Genomic DNA, 14,254 nt, shown 5'->3' on the forward strand with positions numbered 1-14,254 from the left:
AGTTTTTTCCTTTCAGTTTAAGGCTCGATGAGACGGCTCTGAAAGCAAAAGTCTAACTGAGTGATGCGCGCGGCCATCTTATATACCCGTATGTACGGGGCGTGGCCGGCGCGCACGTCCACTCGCCAATTTGCAATTGGCCTTTTTATATAAGGCTCAGAGATGATCGGTCTCTCAAGCCAGATCCCATGTAACGTCGAAGTGATTCGACTGAAGGGGAATGCTAAGTACTAATTCAAAGCCAGTCAGTGAAGCTGTCTTCCATTTTTTCACAAAAAAACTACAGAAATGTCATTTCCACCACAGTCATTTCCACCACACTGCCCTATGTGGTGGAAATGACATTTATGGTTACAAAGTACAATTTATATGGGTTGTGAGAATAGATTTGCATGACTGCAAATGTTTCAATCCAGAAACAGTCATGTTCCAGCATTGGGACGAAACTTCCCTACATTTACCTTAATTTCTTGTCATTTCCACAATACACTGTCATTTCCACCACCACCATGTCATTTCCACCACACACACATTTTTTAAAAATATTTAAAAGGTTCTCATCACACATTAAAAAAAATTATCCACAATTTATGAACCATGCTCTACTTAATATAAAAACCAAAGTTATTCTATTTTTTAAATAACAGCTGTATATTGAGATGCACATTTGTTCATTGCAGGTCAAAAATAAAAATTAAATATTAACTATTTCTCTTGTAATCTAAGTTTGTCCTCTTACAGACCTTAAAACTAGACAAATTATTTAAATTTATGAGACTGTGTTATGTGACTTTTGAAAAAAAAAAATTCTTCAAATTCTCAAGGCTAAAAGTGCACCTAGTTGAAGAAACGCCCATGTACATGTGGTTTCGGTAACTTACAGAGAACAGCGTATCATCTAAAGGTTTCAGATCCAGTCACTGTCCTCCGAGCTGCTCCTGTCAGTTTTTGGGAACTGCGCGAAACTACACGAAGATACACTCAGGTACTGTAGGCTATAACTGATGTGCCCCGTTGATATTACTTGATGTAACAGTAAGCTGTTTGTGAATGTGCGACACTTTGGTTCAATAGCCGCTGTAGAGAAATAACCAGAAGAATAGCAAAGTGCAGTAATCAGCAAAATTGTTTGCGCAACAAACAGTGTGTTAATAATTAAGATATGCCTCAGTGATTCTTGGGAATTTGGATAAAACAGGTTTTAATTTTCAAAAAAAAAAAAGTGTTTAATTACACCATCTGAATGTATATTATTATAGACCAAGGTCTTAGCTTTTCAGCAATGTACTGGTGTCACCTCCCAATTTTGTATTTCTTTTCACAAAATAGGCGTTTTACTTTTTAGCGTTTTACAACGTTTACTTTTTGCTTAAATCAAACAAAATATGTTTTTATTTAACAAACGTACTTTTGTATTAAAAGAGACTATTACTTTAATAACTCAGCAGCACTGACAAAATATATTGTATGCATATTTATTTAAAAAAATTAAAACTCCCTCTGACGGTGGTGACAGTGGCCTCATTACAACATAAAATTCCAAAATGTATACCACTCAAGTCAACGGCTTCTTGTTTAACAACTTTTTTTAACTATTTGGTCCAACAAATAACAATCCTGAGCACTGTGATAAAATATTTTTCAAATATTTCAACACCGTCAGACAGAAAACAGGTATGATGACATAGCAACCGCTCGCGGCAAACATTCTTTCTCAACAATTTGTTCTCTTACAAGAGGTCTCTCGTACTGCGTAAGAAGTATCTTACGCTAGGGGAAAATCCTTTTCTGCGAGATATTGAAGCCAAAAATTATCCTTAATTTTGAAATAATGTAAAGCGCGTTGCAGCAGCATACAGACATAGGCGAAACAGCTTGCGCGCCTATTGGCTGCTCTGCGGCAACTGCAGCAGCCTAAAGAGCGAGGCCTGGCGCGACGCCAGATCCAATGGGGGCATTTCGTGCCCTTTGCGTCGCTTCCCTCCTAAAAGGGCGTGGTCTAGGCCTATAAAGACCGCTCGTAGGCAGCTATTATCTGATTTTTCATCCTTCAAGCGAAGCACACACATCGCTGGAGCCGAAGAAGAAGCCGCCGTCGACTGCAAGCATCTCAGCGGGACGAGCCACTGAAGCTGCTGGCCACGCCGCCTTCCGTGCCTATATCCTTTATAATCTACAGTGTGTGTCGCCGCTGTGATACACACTGTTTCTCTGAAAAGAGCAAAGCGTCTTTTTAAAGATACCTTCATACGGCTCGTACAGATGCCAATGGCGACTCTGACGACTTGCCTTGCCTTCTTCACTGAGACTGCTCCCCCGCCCGCTGCGGTGTCGTGCCGTGAAAAGCGCCGTGCCCAGCGGGCCCCGGATCCTTCCTCCAGCCGACAAAGCTCGCCGGTTCGCCCGCCTGCTTCATCGACCTCATCAGCCTCTGTTCCGGACGTAAAGCGGCCGCTGTCTGCCACCGCTTCAATCGACGCCGCTGACGAGGGGGGCCATGAAGGAGGAAGAGGATTTCCGTTTCCCGCCAAAACGGGAACGCGCATGCTGCTCAGAAGAGGCGATAGCAGCCCACTTATGTCTGCCCTCCGCTGGACGGCGTGCTAAGTCGGCCCTCCCCTCTAAAGCTTGCCGTCAGACGTCAAACCTGCTCCGGCGCGCCTTCGCCGCCGCCAAGCCGCGTCAGCGCTACGTAACATGGCCTCTCACCGTTGCTGAGAGGCACCCGTGGCTAACGCTTTCTGACGTTTTTCTCGTCTGGCCGCCGCCCCGCGGCCCGAAATCGTCCTAGCACAACTAGGAAAACGGCGGTGTACGAGTCCCGCTGTTGCCGGACCCCCACCAAAGTTATTCGCTCGTCCAGTTCCAGAAAATGTGACTGTTCCAGTGTTTTCTGCAGCCAACAAACCGGCTCCGTCGCCCGTCGCCACGGCCGATGGTGTTTCACGTGTCGTAAGAATGCCCACTACCCAGTGCTCATCTCTACACACAAGCACAGCGCACATAAAATCGACTCAGATCGATTGCGCTTCACAACCGGCCACGGCCGATGGTGTTTCACGTGTCGTAAGAATGCCCACTACCCAGTGCTCATCTCTACACACAAGCACAGCGCACATAAAATCGACTCAGATCGATTGCGCTTCACAACCGGCCACGGCCAATGGTGTTTCACGTGTCGTAAGAATGCCCACTACCTAGTGCTCATCTCTACACACAAGCACAGCACACATATAATCGACTCGATTTTGCGCTTCACACGTGGTAAATGTGCCCGCTTCACAGTGCCCACAGACACCACATTATGCACGTCAAACGGTTTCTGTTAAAATGAAACCAAAAGTGCATTCGCTCTATGCAGGTGAACGTTGTTTGGAGTGTGTTAAATGTGCCCGCTGCCCCACAGCCACATCCACACACAGACATAATAGTTCACGCTATCAGCGTGCCCCATGCCTCAAATGTCACGAGCACGTTTTGCATGAAATCAACATGCATTCGCTCCATGCAAGCGAACGATGTTTGGAGTGTGTTAAATGTGACTGTTCCAGTGTTTTCTGCAGCCAACAAGCCAGTTCTGTCGCCCGCTTGCCTGCACACAAAGGTTGTTTTCACGGCTACCCAGATAAACCCCCAATAGAATGTATTTTCTGGAGTCCCGGCCACGGCCGATGGTGTTTCACGTGTAGTAAGAATGCCCACTACCTAGTGCTCATCTCTACACACAAGCACAGCCTGTCACACAGGTCTCGCGCACATAAAATTGACTCAGATCGATTGCGCTTCACATGTGGTAAACGTGCCCACTTCACAGTGCCCACAGACATCACATTATGCACGCCCCAAGGTTTCTGTAAAAACTAAACCAAAAGGCGTTCCCTATATGCAGGCGAACGTTGTTTGCAGTGTGTTAAATGTGCCTGTTGCCACACAACCACATCCACACACACAGACATAATAGTTCCCGCTATCAGCGCTCGCGCCCCGAATGTCACGAGCACGTCTCTTGTGCCACAGCACACCGAAACCACTCCGTTACTGAATGAACGGAGCGTGCTTCGTATTCAACCTATAGCTATTCATGCAAACGAGACTGGTTCGTGTCAGTGGATCTGAAAGACGCGTATTTTCAAATACAGATAGCGTCACGTCGCAGGCAGTTTTTGAGATTCGCCTTCGAGGGCCAGGCATATCAGTACACAGTCCTGCCGTTCGGTTTGTCCCAGGCACCCCGTACATTTACGAAGTGCATGGACGCAGCGCTCGTTCCTCTCAGACTGAAAGGCGTGCGCATACTGAACTATTTGGACGATTGGCTGATTCTAGCGCAGTCTCGCTCAGTGCTCGTACAGCACACGACCATGTTACTCAATCACCTCGAGAATTAGGGTCTCAGAGTCAATTGGGCGAAGAGCTCTCTGTCCCCCAGTCAGAAGACTTCCTTCCTGGGCACAGAATTGGACTCGCTGTCAATGATAGCGCGGCTGTCACCACAGCGCGCAGCAGACATTCAGCGCACAGCGCGCGTCCCGCATCAAGCATGGGTGTCTGGTCGGCTTCGTCTCACGGTCAATCAGAAATGTGTCACAGCCCTGAAACCGTGGAAAGCAGTCGACGGGTTCCAGTCAGGTGTAAGCCTGGGGACTTCCTCGAGAATAAAAGTGGTGTCTACGGACGCGTCCACCTCGGGATGGGGGGCTCTGCTCGAGGGCAGACCGTCTTTTGGCCAGTGGTCAGAACGGGAAAAGCTCCTGCATATCAACTGCCTCGAAATGCTGGCAGTACAGAACGCGCTGACGCGCTTCTGTCCCCAAATAAAAGGAAACCATGTAATAGTCCGCTCGGACAACATGTCAGTGGTTTCCTATATAAATCGCCAGGGCGGTCTCAGGTCCAAAAACCTATACAGACTTGCAGAACGCCTCCTGGTATGGGCTCAGCGCAACCTGCGCTCGCTGAAAGCAGCGCATGTGCCGGGGCTGCTAAACATAGAGCCAGACAGACTGTCCAGGAACAATGTTCCAGCAGGCGAATGGTCTCTACGCCCACAGACAGTACAACTACTGTGGAAAAAATTCGGCAGAGCGGAAGTAGACCTGTTTGCGTCTCCGAACAACAGCTAGAAGACTGATTCCCCCAGACCTCCCTCAGTCCACGTATGGGACCTTTCTGTGGTACTAGAGGCCATGAAAGGTGGACCATTCGAGCCTCTGCAGACGATTGATTTGAAATACCTGTCTATTAAGACTGTGTTTCTGCTGGCTCTCGCTTCAATGAAGCGCATAGGGGATTTGCACGCGCTCTCCGTGAGTGCTACGTGCATGGAATTTGGTCCTAATGACTCTAAAGTCATACTCAAACCCAAACATGGTTACGTTCCAAAATCCCTCAACACACCGTTTAGGGCACAGGTCATCGCGCTGTTAGCCCTACCGGTCACTGATGAGGAAATGGACGCGAGCCTCCTATGCCCGGTCAGGGCATTACGAGCTTACGTGTCTCGCTCGTCTGCTTTTAGACAGACAGAACAGCTTTTTGTTTCGTTTTACGGGCGTCCCAAGGGACTGGCCACGTCGAAACAGAGCTTATCCAGATGGATAGTTGATGCTATTGCGCTTGCATATGCTTCCAAAGGCATGCAGTGCCCGCTAGGTGTCAGAGCACATTCCACGAGGGGCGTGGCCTCATCGTGGGCTTGGTCGAGTGGGATTGCCTTGCAAGATATTTGTACGGCGGCGGGCTGGGCCTCTCCGTCTACATTTATAAGGTTTTACAACCTGGAGGTTCTCGCCTTACAGGCCAGACTGCTGTCAGTCTAGATATTCAGTGTTGTCTGACCTGATGTTATCAGCTCGGAATGCTGCGTCTACTGAGCACAGCTCTAGGGTCGACAGTGAAAGTAATAGCACAAGATGTGCCTGGGCAAACTGTGTGAAGACCCTTATTCTTACGTCAGCTCAGGCCGTAACCCCGCCCTGTATGTACGATTACTTAGCGTCTGAGTGACGCTGCACTATGTGGAAGAGTACGGCGTTGCCCCTCCCTCTCCCCCGGACTCTCTGTGAGTTCTCTAGGTGATTATGAACTGTATGAACCCCGGGCTTTCGCCCTTGGGTCTTTGGTGTCAGATCACAGCATGCACAGCGTTTTACACTGGGTCCCCTAGCGTAAGATACTTACGCAGTACGAGAGACCTCTCGTAAGAGAACGTACTCGGTTACTAACGTAACCTCGGTTCTCTCTAGAGAGGGAACGAGTACTGCGTATCTTGCCGTGCATGCACACGCTCTGGTTGCTTCGATGATGAAAAACCAGATAATAGCTGCCTATGGGCGGTCTTTATAGGCCTAGACCACGCCCTTTTAGGCGGGAAGCGACGCAAAGGGCGCGAAATGCCCCCATTGGATCTGGCGTCGCGCCAGGCCTCGCTCTATAGGCTGCTGCAGTTGCCGCAGAGCAGCCAATAGGCGCGCAAGCTGTTTCGCCTATGTCTGTATGCTGCTGCAACGCGCTTTACATTATTTCAAAATTAAGGAGAATTTTTGGCTTCAATATCTCGCAGAAAAGGATTTTCCCCTAGCGTAAGATACTTCTTACGCAGTACTCGTTCCCTCTCTAGAGATAGGGTGACCACCCGTCCCGCGTAGCGCGTGCGCGCACAGCGTTTGAAGGCCAATTCATGCGTCCCGCAAATTGAGACCGTGTCACGCATAATCAATGCTTGCTCAAATATAAAAAGTTGGTCACTCTATATCCTCGAGATCCAGGAAGCCAAACGAACATTACTTGACAGTTCAGCACGCTACTGTTGCCTCACCCACCCCTCACTTGAACTGCTGACTAGGGCTGCGTTTCCCAAAAGCATCGTAAGCTTAAGTACATCGTAGAACCATTTAAACCAATGGAGCTACGGTCAACTTAAGCTTACGATGCTTTTGGGAAACGCAGCCCAGGTTGTTGTCAACTTTTTCGTTGTTGTCATGACAGCGCTCTCACGTGCAAACCAGACACACTGGGAAGGAACTTTTAGATGCGTGCTTTTCAATATGAAAAAAGGAGAAAGAGACTTGCTGCGTCCCAATTCGCATACTATCCGTATTCGAAAATAGAATTAGTATGTCCCAAATCATAGTATGTTTAAAAAGTATTCCAAAGTTTCGCGGATGGTCTACTACTTAACTTCAGAATTCGAAGTGCGGATCAATTCGCACTCTAACTGCTACAACACACTGCGCGGTGAATGAGGATTCGGTTAGAACTACAAACATGCATAAAAAGTGATAAAAAAAACTACAAACATAGATATGCGCGACCAACAGACAGGCAGAAAGTGATAAAGTGATAAATAATCAATGTGTAACCTAATAGAAAACATGTTTTAATGTTATCCACGCTATATTTCATGTGCAGCAACTTTTTGTGACCTTTGCAAAACGTCCTTCTCAATCGGACATGGAGGGGAATTGTGAGTTAAGACTTTTTTTTCAACTTTTCCTGTGTTGTTGAGCAACTACAATTCCTGTTAATCCTATAATTTTATATTCTAATTTATTTAAAGTGAATAAATTGTAATGAAAAATAAATAAAATTAAATAGCTAAAGTAAATCGTAAGTGGAAAGGCATCTGTCAATTCATTGATTGTTCAAAATATTATGAATCTTTATTTAGAAAAAAATACACATTGGTTGGCCTATTCATGAGCATACATCAGCAATTACACATGTTTTGGGGAATAGGGCATTATTAAAATACCATTTAAGGTGGTATGTGCTAGAAATGGGTAAACCACTATCAGTGAGTCTGCCTGTGGGTTGGGGGCACCGTCGCGCCAGGCAGTGTCCCACAATGTCCCTCAGAAACATACCCCTTGTCCCCCCTTGGGCTTATTAGCAGGTGGTCACCCTATCTAGAGAGAACCGAGGTTACGTTAGTAACCGAGTACGTTTCAAACTGCGCGATACTGTTAATGTGCGTGTCATTCAATATCTACTCCTGGTCGCCTGGTGGGAGTATGTTTTTCCGAAATACGACGGTAACTACATCGAGTGCAAACCCCTGCAGCGTTGGACACTTCGGGATTTCAGCCCAGAGGTGTTTTCAGGTCACCGCGACTTTCGGAAGATTTGCATGACTTTCAACCGGTCGGCGGGCTTCATCTAAGCTTTGGACACTAATGAAAGGTAGGTGGACATAAATACATAGCTTTTATCTTGGTACTGACGAAATTCCATCGAAATCCATAAAGGAGAAGGTATTTTACTAAATCGCGGAAATTGGGTAGTCACATTTTGTGGCGGGTAGATTAGCGAACGCCCTGTCAGTCATATGCACTGCAGTCGTCGTTCTATTAAAAAAAAATCGTCGTCTGTATTTAACAAATTCTCACGATGTTTTTTTTATTATTATTATTACTGATACTATGTAGTTTAATATGTATATCATTGTTTTTCTGATATACTTGTCAAAATGGTAACAGTTTACATCACTTCGAGTTAGATTACTGAGGACTAGCCTGTAACTCTGTCTAAATTAATAGGCTACTCTTTTATCCAAAGTCTCCTGAAATACATAAGCCATGTTGATTAGAACATTTTATGTCCAATTTCTTTGAATCATGTAGATTATGTAGATTTACAGACATGTAAGATGATTCTCCAAGCTAATTGGGCTTCTGGTGCTGCTTATGTTAGAGAAATCCAGTGTTAATCAATGTATGTACAGTTGAGGGGTTTGTTAGCCTAATATTTGATGTTATGTCTTTACAGGTAATTATGAAAAGGAGAAAGGGGCCCAACACACAGCCAGGTCTAGCCAGACAGCACCTCCTGGACAAGTACTGTGATGTACCATCTCCTCATTTTATACAAATTGGACATATTCTCTATCTTTACATCGCATGTCCAAGTTGCACAACATAACTTAAATGGCATACACACAATAAAAAACTAAAAAAACTGAATGTCTGTTGTACTTTTGTGACAATGAATATTTATTGTGTACTATATGAATTAACAATTAATAGTGATGTGTATTGTTGTTTTCTCTTGTATTCTGAAAATACATGTTTATGAAGTATTATTGCAGTATTCACCACTAATAAGCTACTAAATATATTGTAGTAGCCTAAAACTTTTGTACAGCTGCTCTGCAACAATTTGTATTGTAAAAAGCGCTATACAAATGAACTTGAATTGAATTGAATTGAATTATGAATATGAATGGACGCTTATTAATTATAATTGCTTTCAGTGAGGTCAGGGGCATTGCTAGACCCAAATCTCAAATTTAAGTTATAATTTACGTTGATAATCCCAAAATAAAGACATTATAAACTACATGCAACAACTGAATTAACGAGTAATGGGAGCACGTGCCCCAGTAAAGCTTTAGGTCTAGCAACTCGCCTGAGTGAGGTACCATGGGTCTGATGCCCATTCCAGCTAAAACAGTAAATTTTTATGATTTCATTTGAAATAACTACCAAAATTCTATTTTCTATTCAAATGTCATGCAAATATCTGATAAAATGAGAAAGTTACAAGCAAAAATGTGTGAATAAAAAGCATTTTCGGTCACATGACTTCCATTGTAATTAATGTATAATATTTTAGTATATTCCCCATTATTATACATATCATAACTTTCACAATCCTCAACTGATTTTCACAATCCAGGTGTCCTCGTAAAGGGAATTTTCAGCTCTATCTAGTCATGGAATCCATTTTGAGCTTAGGGGTGTTTGAAAATTTTGTCATCATACCTGGTGACATCTGACGGTGGTGCCATCTTGTTTCCACTCTGTTGCTAGCTACTTCAGACTTGTTCGTAAAAAGTATACATTTATGTCATAATCATATCTAATATTTTTTATACAAAAGAGACGGTGTTGACATGTTATGGTTGCCACAGTAGCAGTGTCCAAAAATATGAACAAGTTTAAGAGAAAATAGCAAATTTACAGGAGCTTGGCTGATCTTGAAGCATGCAGTAGAGCTGAAGATTTGATAATGTGGTCCTCAGGAATGCAGTTGACCTTGTAGTTGCCTGATTTTATTGCTTTTTATAAATATCTGACGGTGGTGACGCATATGTGGGACACATTTTGTGAAACCAAAAAATAATTGTAAATATTATTCAAAACACAGTGTTTGTAATTTTTGATACATATTACAATGTACTCTTTCATATAGTAAAAATATTATTCAATTAAATGATTACTTTTTGCTTTTTTAATCAAGTTGAAATGATTATCTCCTATCTGAGGACAAGTGATTTTGTAGGCAATGGGCCAGATTTGATAATTAAATTAATACAAAATTAAAATAAAACTATAAAAGAACCTTACATATGTGCAACAGACCCTCTGATTATAATCTTGATTCTTTTGATTTATGAAAATGTTCTTCATTTCCAACAGAATGAGCACTTTTCTTGGTGGGACATGTTTTGCCAAATTTTCAAGAATCAGTGGCCTACATTAAAATAATATAATAAGAAACTATACTGTCAATATAATTATAAGTATTGTATACAATAAACTCAAATACTAATAGAATCGCAGTTGCAAGTTGTTCAATAAAAAACCTGCATCTATATGACTGATGATTGATTTCTATTATCTATTTACACATGATGATTGTTACATAAAGCAAACCATAAACATTGAGTGATTAACTTCACGCTCATTATAATTCATTACAGACTTGCTTTCCACTCAATAATGTATATATAGATCATAGATATATTAACTTACAGACCTTAAACATTACAGCTCAACAATTCTTGTATCTCAGCTGAAATTCAGAGTTTTTCTCTTGTAAATAGGCTACAACTTTGTTCGATCATTCATGCACTTATATAATTACGATGATCTTCGACTCCACTTGAATGACTTTAGTCACTGCCACTATGGTTACGGTTGCTATTCACAGCTTTTAGCTTTCATACAAATATAAAATTGAATTTACAGTAATTCTTAATTCCTATGGTAACAGCTCGAATACTTTATGCAAGTTGTGTAAATAGGAAAGTTTGTGAGTCACACTTGTTATAAAATACGGCTGTCAGACACTGAGTGTGTGGACATAGCATTTTTGTTTGTGGGATGCTGCTTAAAAAGCATGTGTCTGAAGCATTTCTTGATTTTCTGGGCCCCTTGTACTTGTTTAAGGCATTGCTACAAATCTCGGCCCTCACTTTCACTTTTTTAGTGACCTTGTGTACAACAAGGTCACTAACTATAATGATCAATATCACTATTATGTTATAATAATCATTCTAATTCAATGAGAATAGCAGAGTCCACACAATAGAGAAGTGAATTGGTATTCCTCCTGAAAAGTATATTTCCCAGGTCATAAACAATAAAAACATTGATAGCCAATCAAAACACAGCTGACTATAAAGATGCAACCATTTAAGTGCATGCTTATAATAAACAGAATGTTACCATCTGTTGGTGTGAACACTAATATACAGTTGAGGTCAAAAGTTTACATACCCCTTGCAGAATCTGCAAAATGTTATTTATTTTACCAAAATAAGAGGGATCATACAAAATGCATGTTGATTTTTATTTAGTACTGACCTGAATAAGATTTCACATAAAAGATGTTTACATACAGATGTGAACATTTCCCGTTCAAAAGTTTACATACACTTGATTCTTACTACTGCGTTGTTACCTGAATGATTTTTAGTGTTTTAGTTATTTATGAGTCCCTTGTTTGTCCTGAACAGTTAAACTGACTGCTGTTCTTTTGAACAGGGTCATTTTTTATAAATTTAACTATTACTTTCTCTTGTGGACTATATGTAAACATATTTTATGTGAAATATCTTGTTCAGGTCAGTACTAAATAAAAATAACATGCATTTTGTGTGATTCCTCCTATTTTGGTAAAATAATTAACATTTTGCAGATTCTGCAAGGTGTGTGTAAACTTTTGACCTCAACTGTAGCTATCATTGGCATAAACAGGCCTTTATGTGCCATACTTTTCCTTCAATTTATACCTGTTTCTTCTTTCATTTTAATTTGAGGCAAACATCAAAAACTTCAATAATCTTATAGTGCATTGGATATAACAAATGATCAAAATGAAGCAATTAGACAAAAAATACTCTGTTCTATCTCACGTCTTTAACAAAAACAGCCGACCATTAGCCAGTGTTTTACCGATGCGTGCAATCTTCATTTACAGATTAATGCACAAAGGGACTATTCCATTCAATGAAGTTACCATGGCTGCGCTTGTTCCAGGCAAGGTAATGCTCAAGGACTAAACTTAGAAATCATTTAACCAATGAGACTGATGGAAGCCGCATGATCAGCCTGATTAAAAACCATGAAAATAAATAATAAAAACAAGCCTTCATATCTCACTCGCCGTTCCCTCTATTCACTTTGCACAAGCTATTTGCACACCATTTGAAAGACCGAGCTCCTTTGTGCTCCTCTTAAATAGGATCTCTGCTGGCCTGCCCTCGCTGAAAAGCTAAGTCACCGGCTTTTATACCTCAAAATGTAGACATACGACTGAATGACATCTGATATGCCTTAAAGACAAAAAATCAGAATAGTTTCACATTTGATAAGTTTTAAAACATTTTCTGAATAACGGTGTATTTTATTCAGGAAGAATTTCAATTTAGAAAAACAACTTTTAGCAAAAGAAAATCTGACAGGTGAAAGATTTGACATTTTTTACTGATGTGCAGCATGTCAAAAACAAGCCAGCAGGATTTATAAAAGGGAAATATTCGTCCTTGAAGATTAGAGCTTCTGTCGCTTGAATGCCTCAGGATTTGGCCATCTTCACATAAAGCTGTTTCTTTTTTTCTTGACATCTGTCGGTGTGAAAGCACTGCAGAGCATGAACACATTCATGTCAATTAACAAAAGAAGAGAGAGAGTCTGAAAAGGTGATGATACTGTGGGCGTTTTCATCCTTATGTAATAGCATTGCTTCCATTGGGATGGAAAGCTGAGCACTATGACCACACCTAGTTTGACTGAAGGTTGGTTGATTTTCAACCCTGGGGCAGAGGCTGGGGTTTTTATAACTTTCAGCCATTTGGCAAAGACTCTAGATAGTAACAGTCTGCAACAGTGGATGCCTCAATGAGAAGGTAAACCTGACCTACTGTTGTTTTGTTTTTATTTTTTTTAATATAACATGATAGAATGCCATTCAGTACTTTTATTTTTGCCACACTATACTATCATTTTCTGCAGTTATTCTTGTTAACATTATCAATGATTTGTGCTCATGTTTAAATAAGTGGCTGCTCACTGTGCTGATTTCAAACTGATTCGGTCTCAAGTTTTATTGAAGTGGTATAATGTAATTATTGATGTTGTGTTTGTTTCTATCTTTTAGTGTAGTTAGTACTATTAAAAGTTGTTTTCAAACTGAAATAAAGCTGAAATAAAATATACATGGTATATAATTGGTATATGTGTCTGTCGTGTTTGAACTTGTATGTTGATGTTTGTGCAGGTCTGCAGGAGACATTATGGAGTTAACACAGGCTGACAGGCAGCATTTAAGCACGAGCAAACAGGACACAGGTTCTTTAGGAAACACTGATGACGGCCTGAAATATGATAGTGGGCGCGTAGCTCATGACTTCAGCTGCATCCACAGCAAAGGTACAGCAAATACTCAGATGAAAGGGTGGTGAAATGTCTGAGCGTCTCTTGCAGTGCAACAATGGTACTAGAAACAATTTCTGAAAAGAAACATGGCCTAGCATTTTGGGATATTTCACTCTTTTCAGTTTGATAGTTCGAATGCAAATAGCATGGTTTGACACTCAATTATCCATTTAAATATTGTTCCAATGAAATGATATAACTTGCACGGTAAGCTATTTTGGATAAAAGCTTTTCCACATGAAAAAATTTAAATGTAATATTGATTTAAACTAAATTAAACTTTTAAGAGATGCATTTTTAATTCAGCTGCAATTACATCCCCAAACTAAATATTTTCATGCATTCAAATTATTTTCATTAGCAGCGCTTGCAAATGTTTTTCAGTTTTCAAATGAAAAATGCAAATTAAACCACAGAACTGTGTTGCAACGGCTCCAAATACAAGCTGCCGCAGAAAGAAGTGACAGTGCCATGCTGGTAGACAGTAAATTATAACCTTCAGACACTGATTGGCAGTGTAACCTGTTAATGTGCTGCGGAGAGACAAAATGTTGTTTGCAACTTCATTGTAGCCAATATAAAGTGCTCACACT

General features: G+C 41.5%; 1 protein-coding gene across 2 annotated transcripts in view; it reads left to right on the forward strand.

Annotated features, from left to right (window-relative positions):
• Positions 1 to 905: 905 nt before the first annotated feature.
• The window catches only part of gad3 (glutamate decarboxylase 3), a 31,133-nt gene continuing 17,784 nt past the window's right edge, over positions 906 to 14,254 (forward strand). Inside the window, exons 1-2 of one of the 2 annotated variants that reach the window (XM_073848851.1) lie at positions 906 to 985; positions 13,504 to 13,655. In XM_073848851.1, the coding sequence (XP_073704952.1) occupies positions 13,520 to 13,655 (136 nt within the window). In that variant the 5' untranslated portion in view covers positions 906 to 985; positions 13,504 to 13,519. Of the gene's footprint in view, positions 986 to 13,039; positions 13,133 to 13,503; positions 13,656 to 14,254 lie in introns of those variants that run through there. The other variant, XM_073848850.1, reaches the window with a different exon arrangement.

The sequence above is a fragment of the Garra rufa genome, chromosome 10, assembly GCF_049309525.1.
Source record: "Garra rufa chromosome 10, GarRuf1.0, whole genome shotgun sequence".
Classification (NCBI taxonomy): Eukaryota; Metazoa; Chordata; class Actinopteri; order Cypriniformes; family Cyprinidae; genus Garra; species Garra rufa.